General features: G+C 41.1%; 4 protein-coding genes across 46 annotated transcripts in view; 3 read left to right on the top strand and 1 right to left on the bottom strand.

Moving 5' to 3' along the window:
* Positions 1-12,871, top strand: part of LOC117583605 (calcium-activated potassium channel slowpoke) — a 46,846-nt gene extending 33,975 nt beyond the window's left edge. For 12 of the 43 annotated variants that reach the window (XM_034272020.1, XM_034272005.1, XM_034272004.1 and 9 more), the window contains 12 exons: positions 701-751; positions 1,985-2,008; positions 3,447-3,521; positions 4,329-4,361; positions 4,432-4,621; positions 5,236-5,301; positions 7,049-7,226; positions 7,295-7,802; positions 8,005-8,141; positions 8,254-8,396; positions 8,460-8,679; positions 8,748-12,871. In XM_034272020.1, coding sequence (XP_034127911.1) covers positions 701-751; positions 1,985-2,008; positions 3,447-3,521; positions 4,329-4,361; positions 4,432-4,621; positions 5,236-5,301; positions 7,049-7,226; positions 7,295-7,802; positions 8,005-8,141; positions 8,254-8,396; positions 8,460-8,679; positions 8,748-8,885 — 1,763 coding nt within the window. In that variant the 3' untranslated portion in view covers positions 8,886-12,871. The remainder of the gene's footprint in view (positions 1-700; positions 752-1,984; positions 2,009-3,446; positions 3,522-4,328; positions 4,362-4,431; positions 4,622-5,235; positions 5,302-7,048; positions 7,227-7,294; positions 7,803-8,004; positions 8,142-8,253; positions 8,397-8,459; positions 8,680-8,747) is intronic. The other 31 variants (XM_034272006.1, XM_034272016.1, XM_034272009.1 and 28 more) reach the window with 13 other exon arrangements.
* Positions 12,872-13,998: 1,127 nt separating this feature from the next.
* On the top strand, positions 13,999-18,749 carry LOC117582931 (bromodomain-containing protein DDB_G0280777). Its single transcript, XM_034271031.1, has 4 exons — positions 13,999-14,284; positions 16,249-16,806; positions 16,930-18,438; positions 18,501-18,749. The coding sequence occupies exons 1-4, from the start codon at positions 14,258-14,260 to the stop codon at positions 18,657-18,659; spliced, it is 2,253 nt and encodes a 750-aa protein (XP_034126922.1). The 5' UTR covers positions 13,999-14,257; the 3' UTR covers positions 18,660-18,749.
* Positions 18,750-19,547: 798 nt separating this feature from the next.
* LOC117583339 (DNA-directed RNA polymerases I, II, and III subunit RPABC5) lies at positions 19,548-19,993 on the top strand. Its single transcript, XM_034271602.1, has 2 exons — positions 19,548-19,733; positions 19,811-19,993. Exons 1-2 carry the CDS (start codon positions 19,639-19,641, stop codon positions 19,917-19,919), a joined length of 204 nt encoding a protein of 67 aa, XP_034127493.1. The 5' UTR covers positions 19,548-19,638; the 3' UTR covers positions 19,920-19,993.
* Positions 19,934-21,367, bottom strand: LOC117583338 (methionine aminopeptidase 1). The gene is made up of 3 exons (XM_034271601.1): positions 21,161-21,367; positions 20,340-21,077; positions 19,934-20,274 (listed from the first exon to the last, which is right to left on the bottom strand). Exons 1-3 carry the CDS (start codon positions 21,312-21,314, stop codon positions 20,042-20,044), a joined length of 1,125 nt encoding a protein of 374 aa, XP_034127492.1. The 5' UTR covers positions 21,315-21,367; the 3' UTR covers positions 19,934-20,041.
* Positions 21,368-21,719: the final 352 nt, after the last annotated feature.

Below are 21,719 nucleotides of genomic sequence, written 5' to 3'. Positions count from 1 at the left end.
TGGAATCCTAAAATACTTAACTAAATTGATGTAAATCTATCAGCGTTTGTGTGTCTTTAGTTAATGCCAAAATGCTGCTAATCGCCATAAGAAACCCGCCTAGAACCGAACCCCGCAAGACTATAGAGACTGTGAGAACAATCGAAGAATTGGATCGAGTAGGGAGTTCAAATACTAGGAATTCAGTTTCAGTTAAAATGTTGACTTCAGTTTGTACCATAGCTCTTTCTGTCGCTCTATCGTTCGATTTCTCTATCTCGTATTCAGTATAAATATAACATTTAAAATAGATTTAAATTAGTTTTGCAACGATTTCTTCCTGGTTTGGCTCGCCCGAGACGCGCGAGTAAATTGTCATACAAAACAGAAAGCATATCTAGTCTGTACTCTCTGAATACATTGCATATATATATTTATAATCATCTCACATATAAATATCTAAACATATATTTACCGAAAGTTCAAGTACAACGTGTGCCGTGTGATTTAATTATATAATTTTGGTTTTTAGAGTATTTTATTTTGAATTTTGTTTAAGCTATAATTTGATTGGTTCCTTGAATGATATTCAAATGCCTTTAAAGCAGATGAACGTGAAGTTAAAGAAGAATATGTTGGAAAATCAACTATCATTACCTTACCATCATTTACCTATTCACACAAATCCTATAAAATTCTGTTTTCATGAAACAAAAAACAGTGGCCACCTTCCGGAAAGGCGTCCGAGCCGTACAAATGGTTGGGCGTGCAAGTACGTATAACTTTCTCTACTCTCTCACTTCCTCTCTCTCCCTCTCTCTATCTCTATCTCCTGACTCTGTCTCTACTCTACTCTATACTCTATTCTATTCTACTCTACCGTACTGTAACCGAATAAGCATACGAAACATACAAATTTACAACAGAACCCAATCAAGACACAAACAGAACGAAGCCTCTGATCGGCAATTCAAATGTTAACCCTTTGCATACACATTTACTCGTAGCTCTTGATCCTCTAAAATTCTTCTAAGAGCCTAACTTACTAACAAAATAACTCTGATTGGTATTGCTCTGCTGCATATGCAATACTGTCAGGACGAAACAGACCCACGCCTATCAATCAGTTGGCCAAACAATCGAAAATCAATTTAACCCAGTCGTTAAACAGATTCCAACACATAAAAACCACCTCTGAATCCTTTCCACGCTCTCTTTTCGTGTACACATAAACTCACACAGATACACACACTCAGACTCACACAAATATATTCGTTTCTACTCGTTCGTTACTAGTAATTCTGTACTTTTTCATAATCAACTTTAACCTTAGTGTGCGTGTGTGTGTGTAGAACAGTTAAGAGCAAATCAAAAACCAAAGTACATATGTTTTGAGCCAATTTATATTCAGATAACTATTCGAATACTCGTACTATTCAAAACTCATACTCGTTTCTAAAGTTCTGTTTTCGTATGTAATCCATACCACCCGTACTTATACACACATACCCCATATGAGGTCGTGGGATTATCATCTTACTCTAAATAAATATCGTATGTCGTAAAAGTATTTTGTACAAAAAGTTCCTATATGTATTGTACCGTATTGTATTTATCGTATCGTATAGTATCTTTCGTGTATGCGTGGTACAACCGCTATTTGCTCACGTATCTTAGGACAACATATACACGTACTCCTACCAAACATACTACCCAAGTGATACCCACACGTACACCCCATGAAAACACAACAGTCTTCTCGTTTCCAACCCGATCTTAACCATTATACTCACATTCTCTGTAAAATATATGTAAGACACTCAACATTCTTCGTCTGGAGCTGTGTTCCTTTCAATAATATAAATATATATATATATATATATCTTTTATATATGTAAACGTATCATCTTTCTATTGTACTCCTCCCCTACCCACACATTCGTGTTCCGTATCAACTACTACAACTACAATACTCCTATTTATATGTCTCTGTGTGTGTGTGTAGAAGACGATGAATACTCGTTGTCAAGTAAGTCAAAACTAACTCAAAATGTTGTATATCCAAAGAATAAAAAAAAACCAAAAAAAAAATTAATAATCAAATCGCATTTGTACTTGTCTTATACATTTAATTGATAAACATTCATTTTGATTTAAATTAATTCGAATTTCTACAAATTCCTTCAACGGTGTGCCAGTGCACGTTTTTCTTCAGTTTACGTGATTTGTGTTGTATCTTGGTTTCGTTTTTTCATTTTAGTTGGTTTGTTAATCTTTATGGGTTTTCTCAGAGATATCTCTATGAAATTAGTAATAACGTTTATACATATGTACATCAATACATACATATGTATGTAAGTTATTTTTTACCATACATAAAAACATAAATAAATGCAAATGACTTGAGAAAAGCAAAGCAACTGAAGCCGAATGATTAGAGCCACAATCAGATCACCCACACCAAAATATAAGTATGCGGCAATCAAGCAGCTCCTCCCATTCCCAGCACCAGCCACAAAAAGGAAGGGAGGATGTATACATATTCAACCGATAAATTCCAAATTCAGTGCAGTTTAATTGTTACAAAATATACATCGAATCGTTAAATGCAGCCCCATGGCAGAGCCAAGGGTCAAGATAGCTAGTGCAACTAGTAGTTGGAGAGATTGTTCGAAGTTATTCCGTTCAGTGGGTGTTAGAAGTTCTAGCAGTCTAAGTACTAAATAATAAATGCTTTCGTAATCCGAAACCAAACTCAACTGAGGCCAAAGCTAAAGATAATAATGATATGGAAAATACAATTGCCCATTGCTACTCAGCTTGTAGTCCGCACTTAGTCGAACGTGTTGCTTAAATACTGCTTCAAGCTTCAACCGATATGCTTTTGAATCCCACTCTTAACCGATATTCCTGCTTGCTTAGCCTTGCCTTTGGATAAATATATGTATACTCTTTGTATAACTGTTTGTATATTGTGTATTATATGTCTATAATAACCATCACAAGTTCTGTTCCAACTCATATTTATTTGCATGTTTTGTTCAATAACTCTAAAGCAAAAACCCTAAAGTGTATCCCAAAAAAACCATTTCCCCCGACCATCTTGAACACTTTTCTTTGAGTTTTGGTTGAAAGAAGGTATATTTTGTTTTCTGTTCGTAAGGTTTTTCCTGGGTTTACCGAACAGTCAGACTAGTTTCACTATGATTTTCTCTCAATTTTAGTATTTTATTTTATCAACCAATGCAGACTATTACCGTTTCAGTTCTTACAAAAACCCAACACTATCTCCCCTTAAACAAACCAAAAAAAAATGTATATTCAAAAAGCAAATTATGAGCTTCACATAAAAAGCATTACCTTATAAATAACACACAAAAAGAAAAAATAAAAAATAATAAGAAATACATACACTCAGAATCTGATTTATTGAAGCTGTGCCATAACAAAACCAAAATATCTTACAGATGAACACCATCCTGCACCCACATTTACGCCTCCAGAGCTACCCAAGCGGGTGCATGTGCGTGGATCTGTATCGGGTAAAGTCTCGTCTCACAATATAGAAAAGCGAACCATTCACTATATTGTATAAGTCAATGAAAATGCCAGAGAAAGGTTTTTTTGAACAGAATACGTCAGTAGGCGACCAATCCAATCCACACACACACATATTATCCAATCAATCTCAGTTTGAGTTTCAGTTTCCGTTTGCGTTTTCGCTTCGGTTTTGTATGCCCCAGTTTGCTTTTTGCCTCAGATCATACGATAAGAAACGTATCCAAACCAATCGATAAAAATAACAAGTAAAGCTCATACTAATTGTTTAGATATTTGTTTGCATAATCTGTTGTCTTTTGTTGATTCAGAACTCGTTTCTCTGCTAATGTAACTGGTTAATGTAATCTATCTAATGAACTGCTATATATCTCCTATACCTCATATTTGAATCTAATTCAATCCATATCGATGTCTATTTAAAGCATTCTTACTTTATGTTTTTCAATTGTATAACCAATCTGCTTGTTAAGAACCTTATATTTTATTGTCGCAAGCTACACACCAGAGATCACAGATCACAGAACCCAGAACTAAGAACCAATAACCAACCTAAACAAAAAGCAATACGCGGCTCAAAAGTACCTTTCCTGATTAACTTTGACTAATACTTAAAGCCAATGAGTATCTCTTCCACACTCCGACCAGCACCTCATTCACTTAGCTATGGAACTAACTAATCGATTGCCGTCTGCTCTTTCTCTCTGGTCTCTCCAACAAAATGCTTCTGCATAACGCCAACGCCAACGCCAATGCCAACGCCAACGCCAATGCCAATTCCTTTGTCACAGGTGATATCACACGTGACAGAGAAGATACGAATCGTAAGGCCCAGAATTAAGCCATGAATAGAGTGAATAATGACGCTAAATCGTTGCCAAATCTTTCTTACAGTACTCAATCGCAATGTGCGCCGTCCTAATGGCACTGGCAACGGTACAGGTGCCATGCATCATATGAACAACACGGCTGCTGCAGCCGCTGCTGCTGCCGCGGCGGGCAAGCAGGTAAACAAGGTGAAGCCCACGGTGAATGTGAGCCGGCAAGTTGAGGGTCAAGTCATATCTCCGTCGCAGTACAACAGGTGAGTGGGGATGCACCATGCTGGGGAAGTGTACATAGGCCAGGGAAGAGGGCCAACAATTCTATCTATATATATTTATATATATATACAGATATTTATCACATATAAATGGCACTCTGTTAACTTCAATATAGCAATGCAATCGGTAATCGGTAATCGAGCATATGAGCAAAGCCAATCCAACAAAAATTCAATGAACACACTTTATAGGTCAAGGCATCAACTTTGATTTTCAATATTTTCCTTTGCGTTACTTCCGTTCTGCATTTTCCACCAACAGCAAACCAAAAGAGAAAACCATTCGATTATGATTATTGTGTTTAAGTGTTTCATTTTACACAACTACCGAACAAAAAAATATGAATAAGAAAACAAATAAGAACAAGAACAAGAACAATAAAAATAAAAATAAGAGCCAGGCAGTTCGTTAATAAGTCTCTCGTACATATGTAAATGCTCTCTAACTAACTAACCCTAACACCACCACTAACTGTCTCTATCACTCACTCAACAAAAACGAAACCGAAACAAAACCAAATCAAACAAACCAAAACACAATAATTACTCGAACTTTTAACCAGTCTAAATGTATAAAAACGAACATTTTGTTTCAGGCCACCAGAGAATGATGCTAACCCTTATGCGGGCTATCAACTTGCTTACGAAGTTAAAAAGCTCATGTATGCGTCCATAATTTCCTAGAAATTTAACTTACAAAAAATACTAAAAAAGCCAAAGCCTTTTTTAAACTATAACTTAGTATTCGTTAATACTTATTCTAACTACATTTTATGCGCATTTTGTTTAACACACATTGATTGATACTCGTTTTGATATTGATTGATTGAAAAGCTATGCCATTCCATCAAATATTCGTACTAAAATTAACGAAATACTAACTAAACTTGTGTCGTTATTTTCATGTCGCTGTCTTCTGTCTTCTGTATTTGTATCCGTATCTATATTCGTGAATGTCTGTATGAATGTGCGTGTCTATAGATTTCTCTGTTAATATGTGTCTATTCTTGAGTGTATGTGTGACCCATCCCATGAATATTTCTGCATCTTCAAACGAACCCAGCATTAACAATCTCATAACATTTTCAAACATTTTGTCTACTAACATCAAACACCTGGCCCAGCTATCCTATCTACAGTGTTTTGTGCCACTAACTTCTGACTGTACTTAAATAATTTCATGTTAACTACTTACTAATAAATAACTAATAATAATTTTGTATACAGAGCACATATATAGTCACTCCTTGTACTTATACTCGAACTCTTTTTCTTCAACGGAACAAAGCTATATATTATTTTCCATGTGTTTGAATTTGAAGGCATTTAAGAATATACCTTGTACATATGTATGTACCTATGTATGTATGTATGTAGTAAAAGTTAGAGTGAACATTGTCAATGGGCTTTTGGCCGGCAAACTGAAAGTACAATCCAACCAATACCTAGGGATATTGTATGAACTATAGCTTACTCTTTAAAGCAGAGGCATCACTCTATTTTCACCACGAATACGTCAATGAAACATTTTCAAGCTATTTTAGCTCTTTTGTAAATCGTATGCTGAGATATTCTAAGACCGGATAAAACATAAAATCGCTCTCTATCTCTCTCTCTCTCTCTCTCTCTCTCGCCTATCTATATGTCGAACTATTTGTTGTGCGTGTTTTCTCGTGTTCATCCTGCACATGTGTACCATATACCCTCCATTACTTTTTCTCTTTTCTTTAAAAATTACGAACAGCATTCAATAACTGTAGTATACTTGCATAATTGACTGCAGTGTCCTGCGGACGGGGAGGCTGATGGATCGTTTTGGGCATCTCCCTCGCGCATGCCGAACACCTGAATCACCATCACACACCTAGAGGGAGATTGCCAACCACGTATAACACCCAAAATTGACCGATCGACACCTCCCCTTCGTCGGATGGCAGTGGAAGAGTTTTGAGTAGTTGAACGATTGATTTTGATTCGTATTCATATTCTTGTTCGCATTCATTTCGAGACTTTTGTTATTAGCACAAGCTCTTCTCTATCTCGTACTCTATCTATCTTTTAACTATCGTAACTATCTATCTATCTATCTATGTAAACGTAAACTCTCTATCTTTAACTATAGTACGTATCTTGAGAACACATTTTTAATTCAATATGCTCCAAGTACTTGTACTCGTATTGAAGTATTCACATCATTTTTTGAACGAAACACGTACTCGTAGCGTTTCCAAGGAACACTTTTGCATTTGGATGTAGCGTTTGTTTTTGAATTGGTTGATAATCTGCATATGCAAGTCAAAAGTTGATAAAAACTGAAATCAAATCCCATTACGATCGAAGCGATTACAAAGCGCAACAGCACAGACCGCCATGGCTAAACCAATTCTCTATCGATTTACTTGACTCTAGGCCGACGAGTCGCAGCTCCGGCACGGGTACGCAGAATCAAAATGGCGGCGTTTCATTGCCCGCCGGAATAGCGGACGACCAGTCAAAGGACTTTGATTTCGAGAAGACCGAAATGAAGTACGACTCGACGGGCATGTTCCACTGGAGTCCGGCAAAGAGCTTAGAAGACTGCATACTGGTAAGATCCAATCGATACACACGGAAAAGGTTGAACCATCCTACATATCCTCATATTCTGATGTGCAGGATCGCAACCAGGCGGCCATGACAGTGCTGAATGGTCATGTGGTCGTCTGTCTGTTCGCCGATCCCGACTCGCCGCTGATCGGCCTGAGGAATCTGGTGATGCCCTTGCGGGCGTCCAATTTCCACTACCACGAGCTGAAGCATGTGGTGATAGTAGGATCGGTGGACTACATTCGGCGCGAGTGGAAAATGCTGCAGAACCTGCCCAAGATATCGGTGCTCAATGGCTCGCCACTGAGTCGTGCCGACCTGCGGGCGGTCAACGTCAATCTGTGTGATATGTGCTGCATACTGTCGGCCAAAGTTCCTAGCAACGATGATCCCACGCTGGCCGACAAGGAGGCCATCCTCGCCTCGCTCAACATCAAGGCCATGACCTTCGATGACACGATCGGCGTGCTCAGCCAGCGCGGCCCGGAGTTCGACAACCTGAGCGCGACCGCTGGCAGCCCGATTGTGCTGCAGCGTCGCGGCTCAGTTTATGGCGCCAATGTGCCCATGATTACAGGTAAACTGCATCGCACTAAGTTGGCCGAGTTTGCGAACGACCGAACGAATGTGAGGCTGGCCAGGTCCACAGTTGGGCGGATCTGGGGTATAAACAAATCTGTGTCCTTGCCAGCCTCACCCGCCTCCTATACTGTTGAGGTGTGTGCTTTACTAATTTTACACACACATGTGTGTGTTTTGTTGTTGGTTGTCGTTTAAAGAACTGGTCAATGATAGTAACGTGCAGTTTCTCGATCAAGACGACGACGATGATCCAGATACAGAGCTGTATCTGACGCAGCCCTTTGCCTGCGGCACAGCCTTCGCTGTGAGTGTGTTAGACTCACTGATGTCCACGGTAATGTCTCGCTTCTAGCTTTGATTCTGATTCCTTGCACACCCTTGGCCTCTGTCTCCTGACCTTGACCCGAAACACTTGATCTTTTATTGTTAATCTTACCCTTGCCCAGACATACTTCAATCAAAACGCCTTAACGCTGATCCGCTCACTGATAACGGGCGGAGCCACACCTGAGCTGGAGTTGATTCTGGCCGAGGGAGCCGGCCTGCGCGGTGGCTACAGCACCGTGGAAAGTCTGAGTAATCGCGACAGGTAAGCTTTCCATTACTCTGTACCTTGTTAGTACGAACTAAAAGTAACGGTTATACTCCAAAGATGTCGAGTGGGCCAGATATCGCTATATGATGGCCCGTTGGCGCAGTTTGGAGAATGCGGCAAGTATGGGGATCTGTTTGTGGCCGCCCTCAAGTCGTACGGCATGCTGTGCATTGGTCTGTACCGGTTCCGAGACACCAGCTCCAGTTGTGATGCGAGCAGCAAACGATATGTAATAACCAACCCACCCGATGACTTTTCACTACTGCCAACAGATCAGGTACGGCAGAAGCTCCACCAGCATCCTTCGATCAGAAATATATATCTACGTATATTGACACATTCCAGGTATTCGTTTTAATGCAATTCGATCCGGGGCTGGAGTACAAGCCGCCAGCGGTACGAGCACCCGCAGGCGGACGCGGCACCAATACACAAGGCTCCGGGGTCGGTGGGGGCGGCTCCAATAAGGATGATAACTCTTGATTGTTACTGTGTAGCGCCTTAACTGATGGTCCTTATTCGTACATTTGAACGGTGGAGACGATCATTGAATGCAGAGCATCGCATTTCTGGCCCCTTTATACAAAACTATTGGCATAAGATTCGATTCACAAACAAACCCCAACAAAGACATATTTGTATGTATCGATTGTACCATGTACAAAACTGAAATCAAAAGCGTTAACTAGTTAGAAATACCCTACAAAACCTGGGTGCCAGCAAGTGTGTTGCTCTGTCCCTTTATGTGTGTGGAGGCATGCGACGCGATGTACTTTGTCCATCCCAAATAACAATCAAGAGACAGCCCGAACGAGCCAACGCAATCGCAATCGCAACCGCAACTGCAACTGCAACTGTAACGTCAACGGTAGCGCCGCCTGCCTTCACATATATTAAGGGAATTAATTCAGATCAGGGGAGTCAGAACATCATCCCCGTTATCCATCGTTCAATTGCCAACTGATTGCTTCCCACATCATTCCGTATGCCTTTTTAGAACCTTGAAATTAACATATATATTCTCTATTCTATGTAATTATTTATAATTTTACCACCTTTCCTATTCTTCATTGGTTTATCTGCCACACAATTTATTATTATTCTTCTAATTTTGTAATCTTTACTGTGCCCCAATAAAATATTCTTGTTAATGCATTGAGTTTATGATTTGGATACCAATCAATCCCAGTTCGATTTAGTTCTAGAAGCAACAATCATTAGTTATATTTTGATGGGTATGTATTTATCTATGAGTTCGTTAAACAACCATTTACACCAACATTTACATTTACATTTCAATTTTAATTCACATTTTTACTCACTAATTTCATGTCATTTTGATTTATATTTGAGTTCACTTCATGGCGCTATCATTGCATAAGAATTAATTGAACAATTCTAAACGAAAATCCATCTCAATGGTGTGACGTAAGCAATTGGGAACCATTAGTGAGGTAAGCTACACATTAAACAAGGAAAACGGCCAATCGACCAGACCAGATCGATTGGCACAAACTACAGCTAATACTAAGTCTAAGTACTAAACGAAACACAAAACACAATCTATGTACTTTCACCGACACCAACAACTGTCTCAGAGTCTTTCTCTAAGCTGCAGTGCAGTCTAGCAGCAGCAATTACGCAACAATTTATACATAAAACACATAGAAAATCAACCAGTTACAAATGCGAGCATAGGTAGAGATGATATATCGGGCATTTTGTATCCTGTATCCATGTCTGCATACAGGGCGAAGATGCTAAAACGAATTGTTGTGCCTGCATACAAATTCAAAAACTGCATTTAGAAGTTTCTGAGCATGCGCAAAATGATTTATATAGAGCGAGTCATACTGTAATCATTTAACTTTAAAGGTATAACTAAACACAAATAAGGATTAGCGACTACTAAAGGCCAACAATCAGCTAGCTAATTCGTACACTTAAAGCAAATGCAACTAAAAATACAAAGCTCGGCTCGAATACGACATTTTATGAATGCTAGAAAGCAGGGAAAGCCAGAGTAAAGCAAGGTAGTTTCAGCAAAGGATTACCAAGAATGGTACTACTACCCAAGCAATAAGCTCCAAGAATTACACATAAATAATGCTTTTTAACTCGACTTAACATGTCATCTCCATGTGGGACAGACTACAACTTTGCTAATTCAAAATTCAGAAACTATTCACACTCACATCTTCACCAACAAATACACACAAAATACTCAAAACAAAATACTGTAAGTAGCGCATTCAAATCATTATCCAATCTAGAGTACACCTATACCTAGGGGTAAGTGTGCCACGATCAGCTGATGAAAATGTAGTTAGTAATATTTTTTAGTGTATGTGAATGTGTGCGCTTTTTACCAGCGATTTACGAGCAGCATCTGTGGTGTTCTAAACAATTTTTGATAGATACAATCGGTAAATCAAATCGAAGGACGACAACGTACGTTCTGTGTTCTGTTTTTCTCAGACTTTTCTCCTTCTCCGATCTGTAGTTCTACAATTCTATGACTTTCACGCACCTGCGCTCGAGCCGCCAAACGGGTAACGCTCTGTTTTTTGTACATAGCATGTAAATATATTAAGTAACTCCAGATAGTATCTCGGATATGTTATCGTTTCTTTGTGCAACCAGTTTTCGGTACCATATAATTGTAATTTGTTCAAATGATAAACACTGCCAAAGCGTATAGAAATCACATTAAATGTAGATCAGCCAACCAAAAGCAGACAGCATTCATCCGATTAAATGGGTAACACAATACCAGAAGCGTAACAAGAACACGGCACAGAGCAGCAGCATACAATGATTAGGTTTGTTACCACCCATGATTAGCCAATAACAAATTTAAGTAAAATGAATTCGAGCTTTTAAAATTAATACATCAAAAACCAAATGGGAGATCGTAAGGGAAATAAGTGAATGAGATTAACGAGTTCATTTTCGTTTTGTATCTGATTTGTAGGGGAACTTTGTGTAGCTTAGGCTTACCCAGAACGTAAACTTAAATAAATATGTGAATATTATGCGCCTTCGAAATTTATGTAAACGTGTATGTAGCCGTGCAATGTGAGAAAACATTTCAACTTCATTTAAAGTAAACGTTAAAGTAAGAGTAAAGCTAAAGGGATTAGTCAGGTGTAAATGTTAACGAATGAAGAGCATAGCATAGCTTAGCATAAAACATAAGACGACTAGATATCGTGGCAAGAAGTTCATTATTGTTAATGCTAAAATAAAACTAAACATTAAATCGATTAACAACAACCGCATTTGCAATCCTAAATTAACAAGAGATAGGCAACCAGCGAAAGGAGTAGCGAAAACCCAAAAGTTAAACATAATTTTTAAATGAATAAACTAGGCATTACATTTATAGAAATTTCACAAACTCATACACAAATACACACCAAGCCACATAAGAACACACACAAAACACACACCTACACAAACACAACAGCGAAGACCCCAACAACAAGAACAAAATGAACTCTCGATGTTGTGAGACTTGATAAAATCATGTTTACGCTATAGCAGATCAATAGGAAAACGACTAATATACCACAAACTATTCAGAAACATACCCAAAAGCCTACCCAAAAACTTCTTGGTAACATAACAAAATTAACCCTAAGCATATATCGATGAAGAAACTGTTCGACAAAGCTGCCTTTGCCATTCACATTTCAAATTGAATAAAGTTCGAATACTTCTCCTCTTCGCTCCATCGACAAGTTCTCAGCAGCTTTGTTCACAAAAAAAGCTAGATACAGACAAATACATATATATATTAATTAAATCGCATAAAACTATTCAATGCTGTATAACTAAATGTAAGAGCAAACTTTTTATAGAAAATTGGTGAATAAAAATTATAAAAAAAAAGAATATATATAAATATATATATTATCATACTCGTAAATGTGAAGCTATGCAGCATTTTACTGTAGTTAGATTTTTGTATAGAATCAACGTTTGCAGCTAAAAAAAAAAGTAACAAAAAATACTTACAAAGGGTTAAAACGATAATTTTACACGTTTAAGCGGCAATTGAATCAAGTTCATTTTTTAAGGCCATAAAGATATTTGAAGTAAATATCATAATTAATTTACAAATAGAAATTAAATACGAAATGGCATAACCAAAAAATATTTTTATAATTTGCGGCACTTTCACATAATTCATAATGCATTACAAAATGTATAAATAAAAGAAACCAAATACCAATCACATTATGTACAACAATAACGTAGTTAAATTTTTTTAGTTTTTACTTGCTATTTATATAAATATATTTACACAAGGAAAACCGATCGGAAGAATGTAAACTTAAATGTAGACCTAAAACTAAAACAGAAAACGTGAAAGGCGATAAAAAAATTATTAATTGAATATTAAAAACAAAATATAAATAAATCGAAATCAGAGCAGAACGCGCATAATGACAATTAGTTTAGTTGAAGCAGCCACAAAAAATATAAAACATTTTTAAATAAAAATTAAAACGCTAAAAAAAGGTAATTTTAAACATTTGTCTAAAATGTGAAGAGAAAAAACAAAAGAAAAAAAATGATAAATGTATAAAATAAAAGGTATAATAATATTATGTTGTTAATGTTTAAAAAACCTTGTTAAAAATAATATTTCAAAATAAAATATTAATACAGACAAAACAAAAAACGATGTAACGAAAACATTTGAATCACAGGCTTATGAAAAGTGAAATTTTGAGTTATGGCCCAAAGTTTTGGGCTGCCCAAGAGACCATTTTGACCCACATATGGCAGGGCGAACGCAGTTAAATTCCAATGACCAATTGGGTTTAGAAATTGGCGGTTGCGCTCTGCATAAAATTTAACCACTTACGCACGGGTATGTTTCATAAGCGTCTGGTTGAGGGCTCATTATCATAATATAGGGGCCTTGTGTAACTAGAAGGGTGGTCCCCGTCAACACATATTGATAAGCGTCGTAACTAACTACAAATAGGGATTGACTTCAATTATAAAAACTAGTACAGTCAGTGGCCAATGTGGCTGCCACACTTCGTAATGTCAATCTCTGACTTTGCTCCTGATTGGCTCTGCTTCCACTGCCACAGTAGCAACAGGTGGCAGGCAGTGCACTGGCTACAGCGATGCCTTCTTCTGCTCATGTGCGCCTGGTCTGCATTGCTTTTTAAGGTAAAGAGCAACTGCTGAGAGACAACGAGTTCGTTGCTTAAGTCTTTTGTTTTTTCACCTCTCCTCGCTTTGTGCCGTTTCTTCTTTGGCCGGGCAAGAACAGTCGGTGGCAAAACACTTTCGTTTGCGCTTCCATTGTGGCTTAAATGAGTGGCAGCAATCTTGGCCACTTGTTGGCCAATTCATGTTGCTCGTTGGTCGCGTGCTAAGGCTGGGCCATCGACGCAAACAAGTTTTCTGCACCGGCAGCGGTGTAGACGAAGACGCATGAAAATCCGACCACTTTCTTTGCGGTGAGCATTTCCAATGCGACGCCGCTACGTGGGCTTCCAGTGGATGGATCGTCAGCACTTGGTTTTTGTCCGGACTCCACTGCCGACTCCGATTCAGTTGTCTTCGCGACTTGAACAAGTGCAGACGTCGCCGTCTCCGGCTATCTCTGGAATTCTGTGCGTGCAATTGGTACTAAAGAAAGCGCCGCGGCGGACGCTGACATGAAGTTAATTGATGTGATTATATACTTAATTGCCATTTTGATCTTCATCTACTTACTGCTTGAGGCTTAAAAGAAGCCGAAAGTCAGTCAACTATTGCCCAGAGCTTTCTACAACAACGGAAACATCATAAACCCCAACATCTTCCGACAAGCCAACGATAATCCAATGCCACAAACCCAAACCAAGATGAGGGTAAGTAAATCGCACGCAGTGATCTCGAGTTTGTTGTCCGCAATTAGCGATAATTAAAAAAATCTCTCACTGTGCATAATAATAGATTGAATGTAATTTGAATGGCACATCACTTCTCTACTCTTTGATCACTCAGCGTGCAACGACTCTCATTTGATCGACATTCATCAGCAACCTCACCTTCACCTTCAAATCCAATTATCAGACAATGCCGCCGCATCTGCTATTGAATTGAATATTTGACAAATTGTGGTGTGGCCGGCAAATGGCGTACTTTCATTTGCAATGAGAGCACTTGATGCGCCAGGTTTCGCTGAGCCAGTGGCAGTGGCAGTGGCTCTGGCATCTGAAGTTGGACTTGCCACTGCAAGCTAGACAATGGATCGCTTTACGTGCACCAATTACAGTCACTGCTTGCCTGACTTTGCCTCAATGTGCAGCGGGCTTGAAAATAAAATGCTTACCGCTAAAATAAAAGTTGCAATTCAAGTTGTAATTTGGGTTAACCAAACTGTTGTTTGTGGACTCGCTGCTACAGCGCTGCTGGTGACAGGCTGCTGCTAATCAATAGTTCCGTTAATGCCTAACGGCCCCCAATCCTTTGTCAAGTTCAATGTCCCAGCCGGGCCAAGCCCAGTACGGCCCAAGGAAACTCGAAATTAAGTGCATTCCAATGTCAATATTTTGACTTTCATTCAAACACGTTGCCAACACGGTGACCAATCCCAGCATCCGTCTCCTTGCTTCAGTTCATTCACCAGCCAGGCCTGCAACATGCATTTGCATAGTATTATGCATATTGTATGTAAAGGCGACAAACTAACCAACCACTCGATAAACAATAAGGCAACAATTTCGTCCCAATTACACCTATCTTTGTTTCTGTCTCTGTTTTGCGATTAAGCAAACTCTGCACGTAATCAATAACCACATGTGTACGTATGCATATATATGCGTATTGGTATCTGTTAGGCATTTCACCCGTTGATTGACGTCTGGCTAACGGCACACAACATTGTCATTGTCATTGCCTACTCCTCCATCTCCTCCCTCTCCGTCTGCTCCTCTGTAGTGGCGGGGCTGGTCAAGTGAAATTGGTATATCCAGTGGTTGCCATCAAATTACCGACTTCCACTTTGATGGAGCACGACCAAAAAGTAACCAAGCAGAAACAAAGTTCATTTACTGCTATTGACTTTAAAGAGAATTATTATGGGACTTGAATGCAGTATTGGTAAAAAGTAAATAATTTGTCTTGGAATGAGGTCAAAATGTATATATTGATTAGAGAGTGTCTGTATTTCATCCAGTGAATTATTTCTTGGAGCCATAGGACCCAGCTTCCTTACTTAGCTCCATCCATGACCAAGCCACAGGGGTTGTTCCTTCACAAGAAGCAGATACTTTACATATTCCCAAATGAAATCACTAAAATCACAGCAAGCCGAGTCACCAAGCCTTATATACCCATCAAGCCAAGTCATAGAAAAATATCAGCGTAACAATTACAGAACCCAGCCATATCAATATTCGACTTTTCACTTTCATTCTACGGCAATGCGGATTGAAAGTTTAATCAGGTAATGACGAATCGGGGAAAATGGACAATGTTATTATGGCATAGACACACAAGTTTACATTTATAAACATTTGTTCATATACATACATACATATATAAATAAAAATACTCGATGGCTCGTTTGCTTAAGCAGCTTTTGGTTAAGTAGTCAGCGTCGGGGGACGTGATAAAATTTTAGAAAACCGCCAATTTGTTCAAATTAAGGCCATTACAGTTTTTTTGTTGTTGTTACTGTCCAACGATTACACGGCCCTCCCCCTGGTTCCCCTTCATGGTGGAGCTTAGAAAGTTTTTATTTCTTTTAATGTTTTTGTCGATGCACTCGTAAAATAATTAAGTTTTGTTGATTTAATGTTATTTGACATTTTCACTACCATCCATCCAGCCTTTCATTCTCTTTGCGCTTCTCTTGACGCTGGCCAATTGTGAGCCGCAGTCGCAGCACAGTGGAAATCAGCGTCCTCTCGTCTACGGCAATTGGCCGCCAAAGAGCGCCAAGCAGTTGTCGCGACCGGCGGCTGGAGGTGCGCCGGGGAAGCAGCGCACACTGGTCGTACAGATACGCAGCGATCAGCCGGTGCCACTGGTACTGAAGGGTCGTCCAGGTCACCCACACACCCATGCGACTCATCAGCATTTGGCACACGCACATGCCATCCATCCGCATGTCTTGCAGCACCCCCATTCGCATGCCCACCTGCATAGTCATCCTCACGTTCTGCACGTGCCACAGCATCAGCATCAGCACCAGCATCTTCGAGGACCTCGACCCATCAAACTAAGCGCTCCCGTCTACCTGAAGCCCGCCAGTGCAATGCGCAAGCCTCTGAAGATCAAGCTGAACAACTCGAAGCCAAAGGCGAAGCCGACCTTCGGGTACGAGAAGCCCTTCAAGTTTGAGAAACCCACGGCTGTGTCTTACAGCGAGCTGCAAACCTTGCCGGTAAGTTGAAAAGATCATAGCTCCAAAAGCAAGAATCAATTTCGATGCCTGCTTTTGAGGATTTGATTGGTACACAGCCACAAGCAACCACTACACGCATACACATGCCAAATCCCCCTACAGCTGGACACGCACAACAATTTCAACACTGAGCACTTTGCACCCATTTACACGGTACCCGCACCGAATTTGGCCGTGCACGACAATCACTTGGAGCTGGACGATGGCGGCCATTTTGCCACCGCTTATATTCCCCCACAGCACACTTCCCAGTCCCCGCCCCCCTCCGCACGCCCACAGACATACCTGGCACCGGGTTACAATGTGCATGAGGATGAGACAAATGATCAAACCATCCGCGATCCCATTTCGGGCTCGCAGAAACTCTTTGCCCCAGATCCAGATCCCTCGCTGCCCACCTCAAAGATTCGGCCCGCCACTGAGACCTTCAATACCCCGAGCAACAGCAAACCGTTGCCATCAGATGTCCAGAGTAATCATCTTCCCGCCCAGCCACTGGTGCAGATTGTGGGCGCCCAGGCAGCCGCTCATTCGGCTCCGGAGATCTATCCAGTCCAGTACGCCCAGCAGACTCAGCAGTTGCAACCCTTCCTAGCCGCCTCCATTCCCGCCGCCCACATTCCCATCTACAATCCGACCTATCTGGTGACCCAGTCGAATCAGCTGTACACGCAGCACAAACAACAGCTCTTCAAGCCCAGCGCAGAGCATGTGCTCGAGGCTGGCTACGTGAACGCGGATCTGACCCAAGAAGTGGCAAGCAATGGGCAGATACTGCAGGCAGCCAAGGATCCGCATCACAACATTCACCCCGTGCTGGACTCGGCGCCGCAATACGCAGCTCTGATTGCTGCCCCGGCTCTGGGTGAGCCTGTCCAGAGTGCCTACGAGACGGCTTCCTTCCATTTGCCTAATGTGGCCGCGGCGGTGACGTCCACGGCTCCAGAGGGAGGCTTCGTCGTGTCCAATTACTACGGACATCCGCACGATTCCTCGCAATTGCTCCAGGCCTATGCAGAGGAGGAGGCCCGCCGTCAGCAACTGGAGACCGAGCACGCAGCCCTGGAGCTGCAAAAGCAGCAGCAATATCATCTCGATGAGCTCAACGCCCAAGCTCTGGAACAGCAGCAACAACAACAGTTTCATCTAGAGGAACTGAGGGCCCATGCGCAGAGGCAGCAAGAGCAACAGCAGCAACAACAGCAGCATCTGAAGGAGCTGACGGTACAGGCTCAAGCCCAGCAACGGCAAAATCAGCATCTGGAGGAGCTGAGGGCCCAGGCTCATGCGCAGCAGCAGCAAAATCAGCATCTGGAGGACCTGAGGGCTCAGGCTCATGCCCAGCATCAGCAGCAGCTGCAGTTTGAAGAGCTGAAAGCCCAGGCCGAGGAGCAGCACTTGCAAAATCAGCAGCAGCAGCAACAATTACAGCTGGTGCAACTGCAGCAGCAACATCAACAACTCCAGCAGCCTGTCCAACATCACCCGCAGCCAGCCCAGGATCCCGCTGCAACGGCCTTCGAGGAGCATCAGCGACTAGTGCAGCAACAGCTGGGCAGCAACACGCCGCTGCGCATCTTTGTGCCAGACGAGGAGGCAGCGTCCGAATCGGTAAGAAAATCCCCGAAAATCGGAAAGAACTACTGAAACTCTGAATATTTTCCCTTGTGCAGCGCCTGCAGAAACGATCGGATGATCTGAAGAAAGGCACCGTGGAGGATGTGCACAATCTGGGATCGACCGACAGCGACGCAGAGTCAGCCAAAGATTTATTTGAGGTATCCACCTCCGTAGAAGTTGCCGGCGAGCATCAAAGTGCCGGCAGTACATAGTTTTTTGTTGTTATGGCATTAGGCTTCGACGCTGTTCAAATATTTATTCTACACACTCATTTGTATAAATGCATTCATAAAGCGAGCAGTCGGTAGTTTAATAAATATAATCATTAATTTATTCAAATCGATTTCGAATTAATTTAACAATTCAACAAATAAACCACTTGGTGCACTCCGTTTCCTTTTATCGACCTATGCTTTCTGAAATTTTCAGAATCACAACTTGGGTTTATCTTGTTCTTTAGTAGCGCGCGCTAATTTTCAATGATATTAGTTAACAGGGCTCATCGAAACGTTGCTCTGTTAACGATTTACATACGTTTTCTAACAAGAATTGCTGTGGAGAATTGAATGAGAAATCAGATAAAATTATAGTTTTATCGCGTAGACTCCTAACCAGCTAGTAATATGAAATAGAACATCAAAATCGAGCAAAACTATTTAAGATTTACGGTATATTTACAGTATATTTTGAAAATGAAATGGTATATAAATATATTTCGGTATATTTCCGAGGGTCTGTCGGTATATTTTATCGATAAGTCCGCCGGAAACTAGGGCTGGCAAAACAACGATAGTGGAAATGGTATAGGTATTCTAGATTTCCCTAGTAACAATAGCTATATGATTATATATGAACTGTAATTCTCTGTGATAGTCAAGGCGCCTCAAAGGCTCTGAAGAGCCTGGGTTAACTCAGTGCCATCGGAAGTCATTTTGAGGAGCAACCATTAAATGACATTTAACAAGGCTTTACAAGGCTTAACAAGTCATCATATCGTTTAAATTATAAGAACATTTCCAATGCAACACCTTGCATGCCCTCATCAACAACCATCGATAGCATCAAACAAACGATAGCAACATCCAATTCGCAGTAGCGATAAAATACCAAAAAAAAAAAAAACACATTTCAACTCGCGTGCAATTTTTGTTTTAATTTTTAAATTGACGAAAACAAATCTTAAAAGACAAAATGATTATTCCAATTCGTTGCTTCACTTGTGGAAAAGTCATCGGCAATAAGTGGGAGTCGTATCTGGGTCTTCTGCAGGCCGAGTACACTGAAGGGTAAGTCAGACACCACCAGTGGAGTCTCGACCGCGTTCCGGGTCCTTTTCTGTATCTAACCCACACACTTATTGCAGCGATGCATTGGACGCACTGGGCCTGAAGCGCTACTGCTGTCGCCGCATGTTGCTCGGACACGTCGATCTGATTGAGAAGCTGCTCAATTATGCACCGCTCGAAAAGTAAACTTACTCGTCGGAGAATTTAGAAATTGTAGATTTTATTGTAAAAATTAAAGCCTGGTGAAAACCACAAAATTATGAGAATCTGAATCCAAATTGGCAGTGGTTCGCACGATGTTTGTTTATTCACATCTTGTCCATGAACCAGGGCTGGCCGTTGTTCTCGCGGCGCTTTGTAAGGATCTCACAGCCATTGTTGTTTACTAGAAGAGTTTGCTCGAACTGGGCCGAATACAGGCCATCGCCGGTGACGGCAGTCCAGTCATCAGGCCAGCTCTTGGCCTCGCGCACACCCATGGATATCATTGGCTCAATGGTGAAGCAATGTCCAGGGGCCATGACGCCGACAGTAGAGTTTTCTACAAAAGATTAAAGGGTCAAGTTAGTTGTCTATCATCTGGTTCATAATATCATCTGAACTTACTGGCGTAGTGTGGCACATTGGGTGCTGTGTGGAAGACACGATGTATGCCATGGCCGCAGTAATTGCGCACCACGCTGAAACCATGTGGGGTCACATACTTCTGAATAACGTTGCCAATTTCGCGATACTTGACGCCCGGACGCACAAGCTCGATTGCCTTTGTCAGGGCCTCGTGGGTGACCTGCACCAACTTCTTGTGCTTCTCGGAGACATTTCCGACAAAGAATGTCTCATTAAGATCTCCGTGGAACCCATGATGGAAGACTGTAACATCGATATTGCACAGATCTCCGTCCTCAAGAGGCCGCTTGTCAGGGATGCCATGGCAAATCACCTCGTTGACAGAGGTGCAGCACGATTTGGGAAAGTTGTAGTAGTTCAAGGGCGACGGATAGCAGTCTCGCTCAATAGCCGCCTCGTGCACCAGGCGATCCAGCTCGTCTGTGGTGACGCCAACCTCCACAGCCTTGGCTCCCTCGTCCAGACATTCTCTTCCCAGACGGCCTGCCACCCGCATGGCCTCAATTTCTTCATCATCCAGCACCTTGATGGTTGTGCCTCGCAGGGCCTCCTCAGAGAGCGACCGTCCCTCTACGTGATCAGCGTAGTCGGGTCGCTGAATGGAAAGCGGCACTGCGCGCTTGGGGGTCTGTTCGAACGGACGCAGCTTGCCGGTGAATTTGAACTGTGGCCACGGGTTGTAGGCCCCATTTTCAGCCGCGGTATTCTGTGCTCCACCTAAATTGAATAGTTCAAGTATTTTATTCATTATTTTGTTCTAAACGCGCACTAAGACTAAATAAATTTCATAATGTACATACCTGCCAAGGCGTGGATAGCCTTGTGTTCCCTCCAGAAACCTTTGAAGCAGGGCTGCGAGCAAAAGAAGGACCCCTTGATACCAAGCTTGAGGCAGCTGGGGCATTGCAGAGTCGCCTCCTTGCCGCAGTTGGGTGTCTCGCATACTTTAGTCATTTTAATTATTTCACAACACAATTTTCTTGCCGAAAATAGGACAATAGAGACGTTAGTAGCTTATATTGATATATAAACAAATCGAGTATTGTAGTGCGATAGGCAGAGCAGGCGATGAATCGGTATTTCTGCGAAATATATCATTTTATTTGTGCGCTATCGATATATCGAGGTAAATAAGAAATATTAAAAGTGAATAAATTTGCTAAAATATAAATATAATTACAAGAAAAACAGAGGGTCCATCAGACTGTTGGTAAAATTAACCCGCAAATTCTATTTTTCCCAAAAGTTTCCTTTCATAATCATTAATAAGTACCATTTCAATTTTAGAAAGAGAATGCGCGCCAAAGTTAGTTTCAAATATACACCCCCATCAGTGTTCTATTCTGGCAAGATGCTCTG

The sequence above is a fragment of the Drosophila guanche genome, unplaced genomic scaffold (genome assembly GCF_900245975.1).
Source record: "Drosophila guanche unplaced genomic scaffold, DGUA_6, whole genome shotgun sequence".
NCBI lineage: Eukaryota > Metazoa > Arthropoda > Insecta > Diptera > Drosophilidae > Drosophila > Drosophila guanche.
This window is presented reverse-complemented; position numbering and strand designations above follow the sequence as displayed.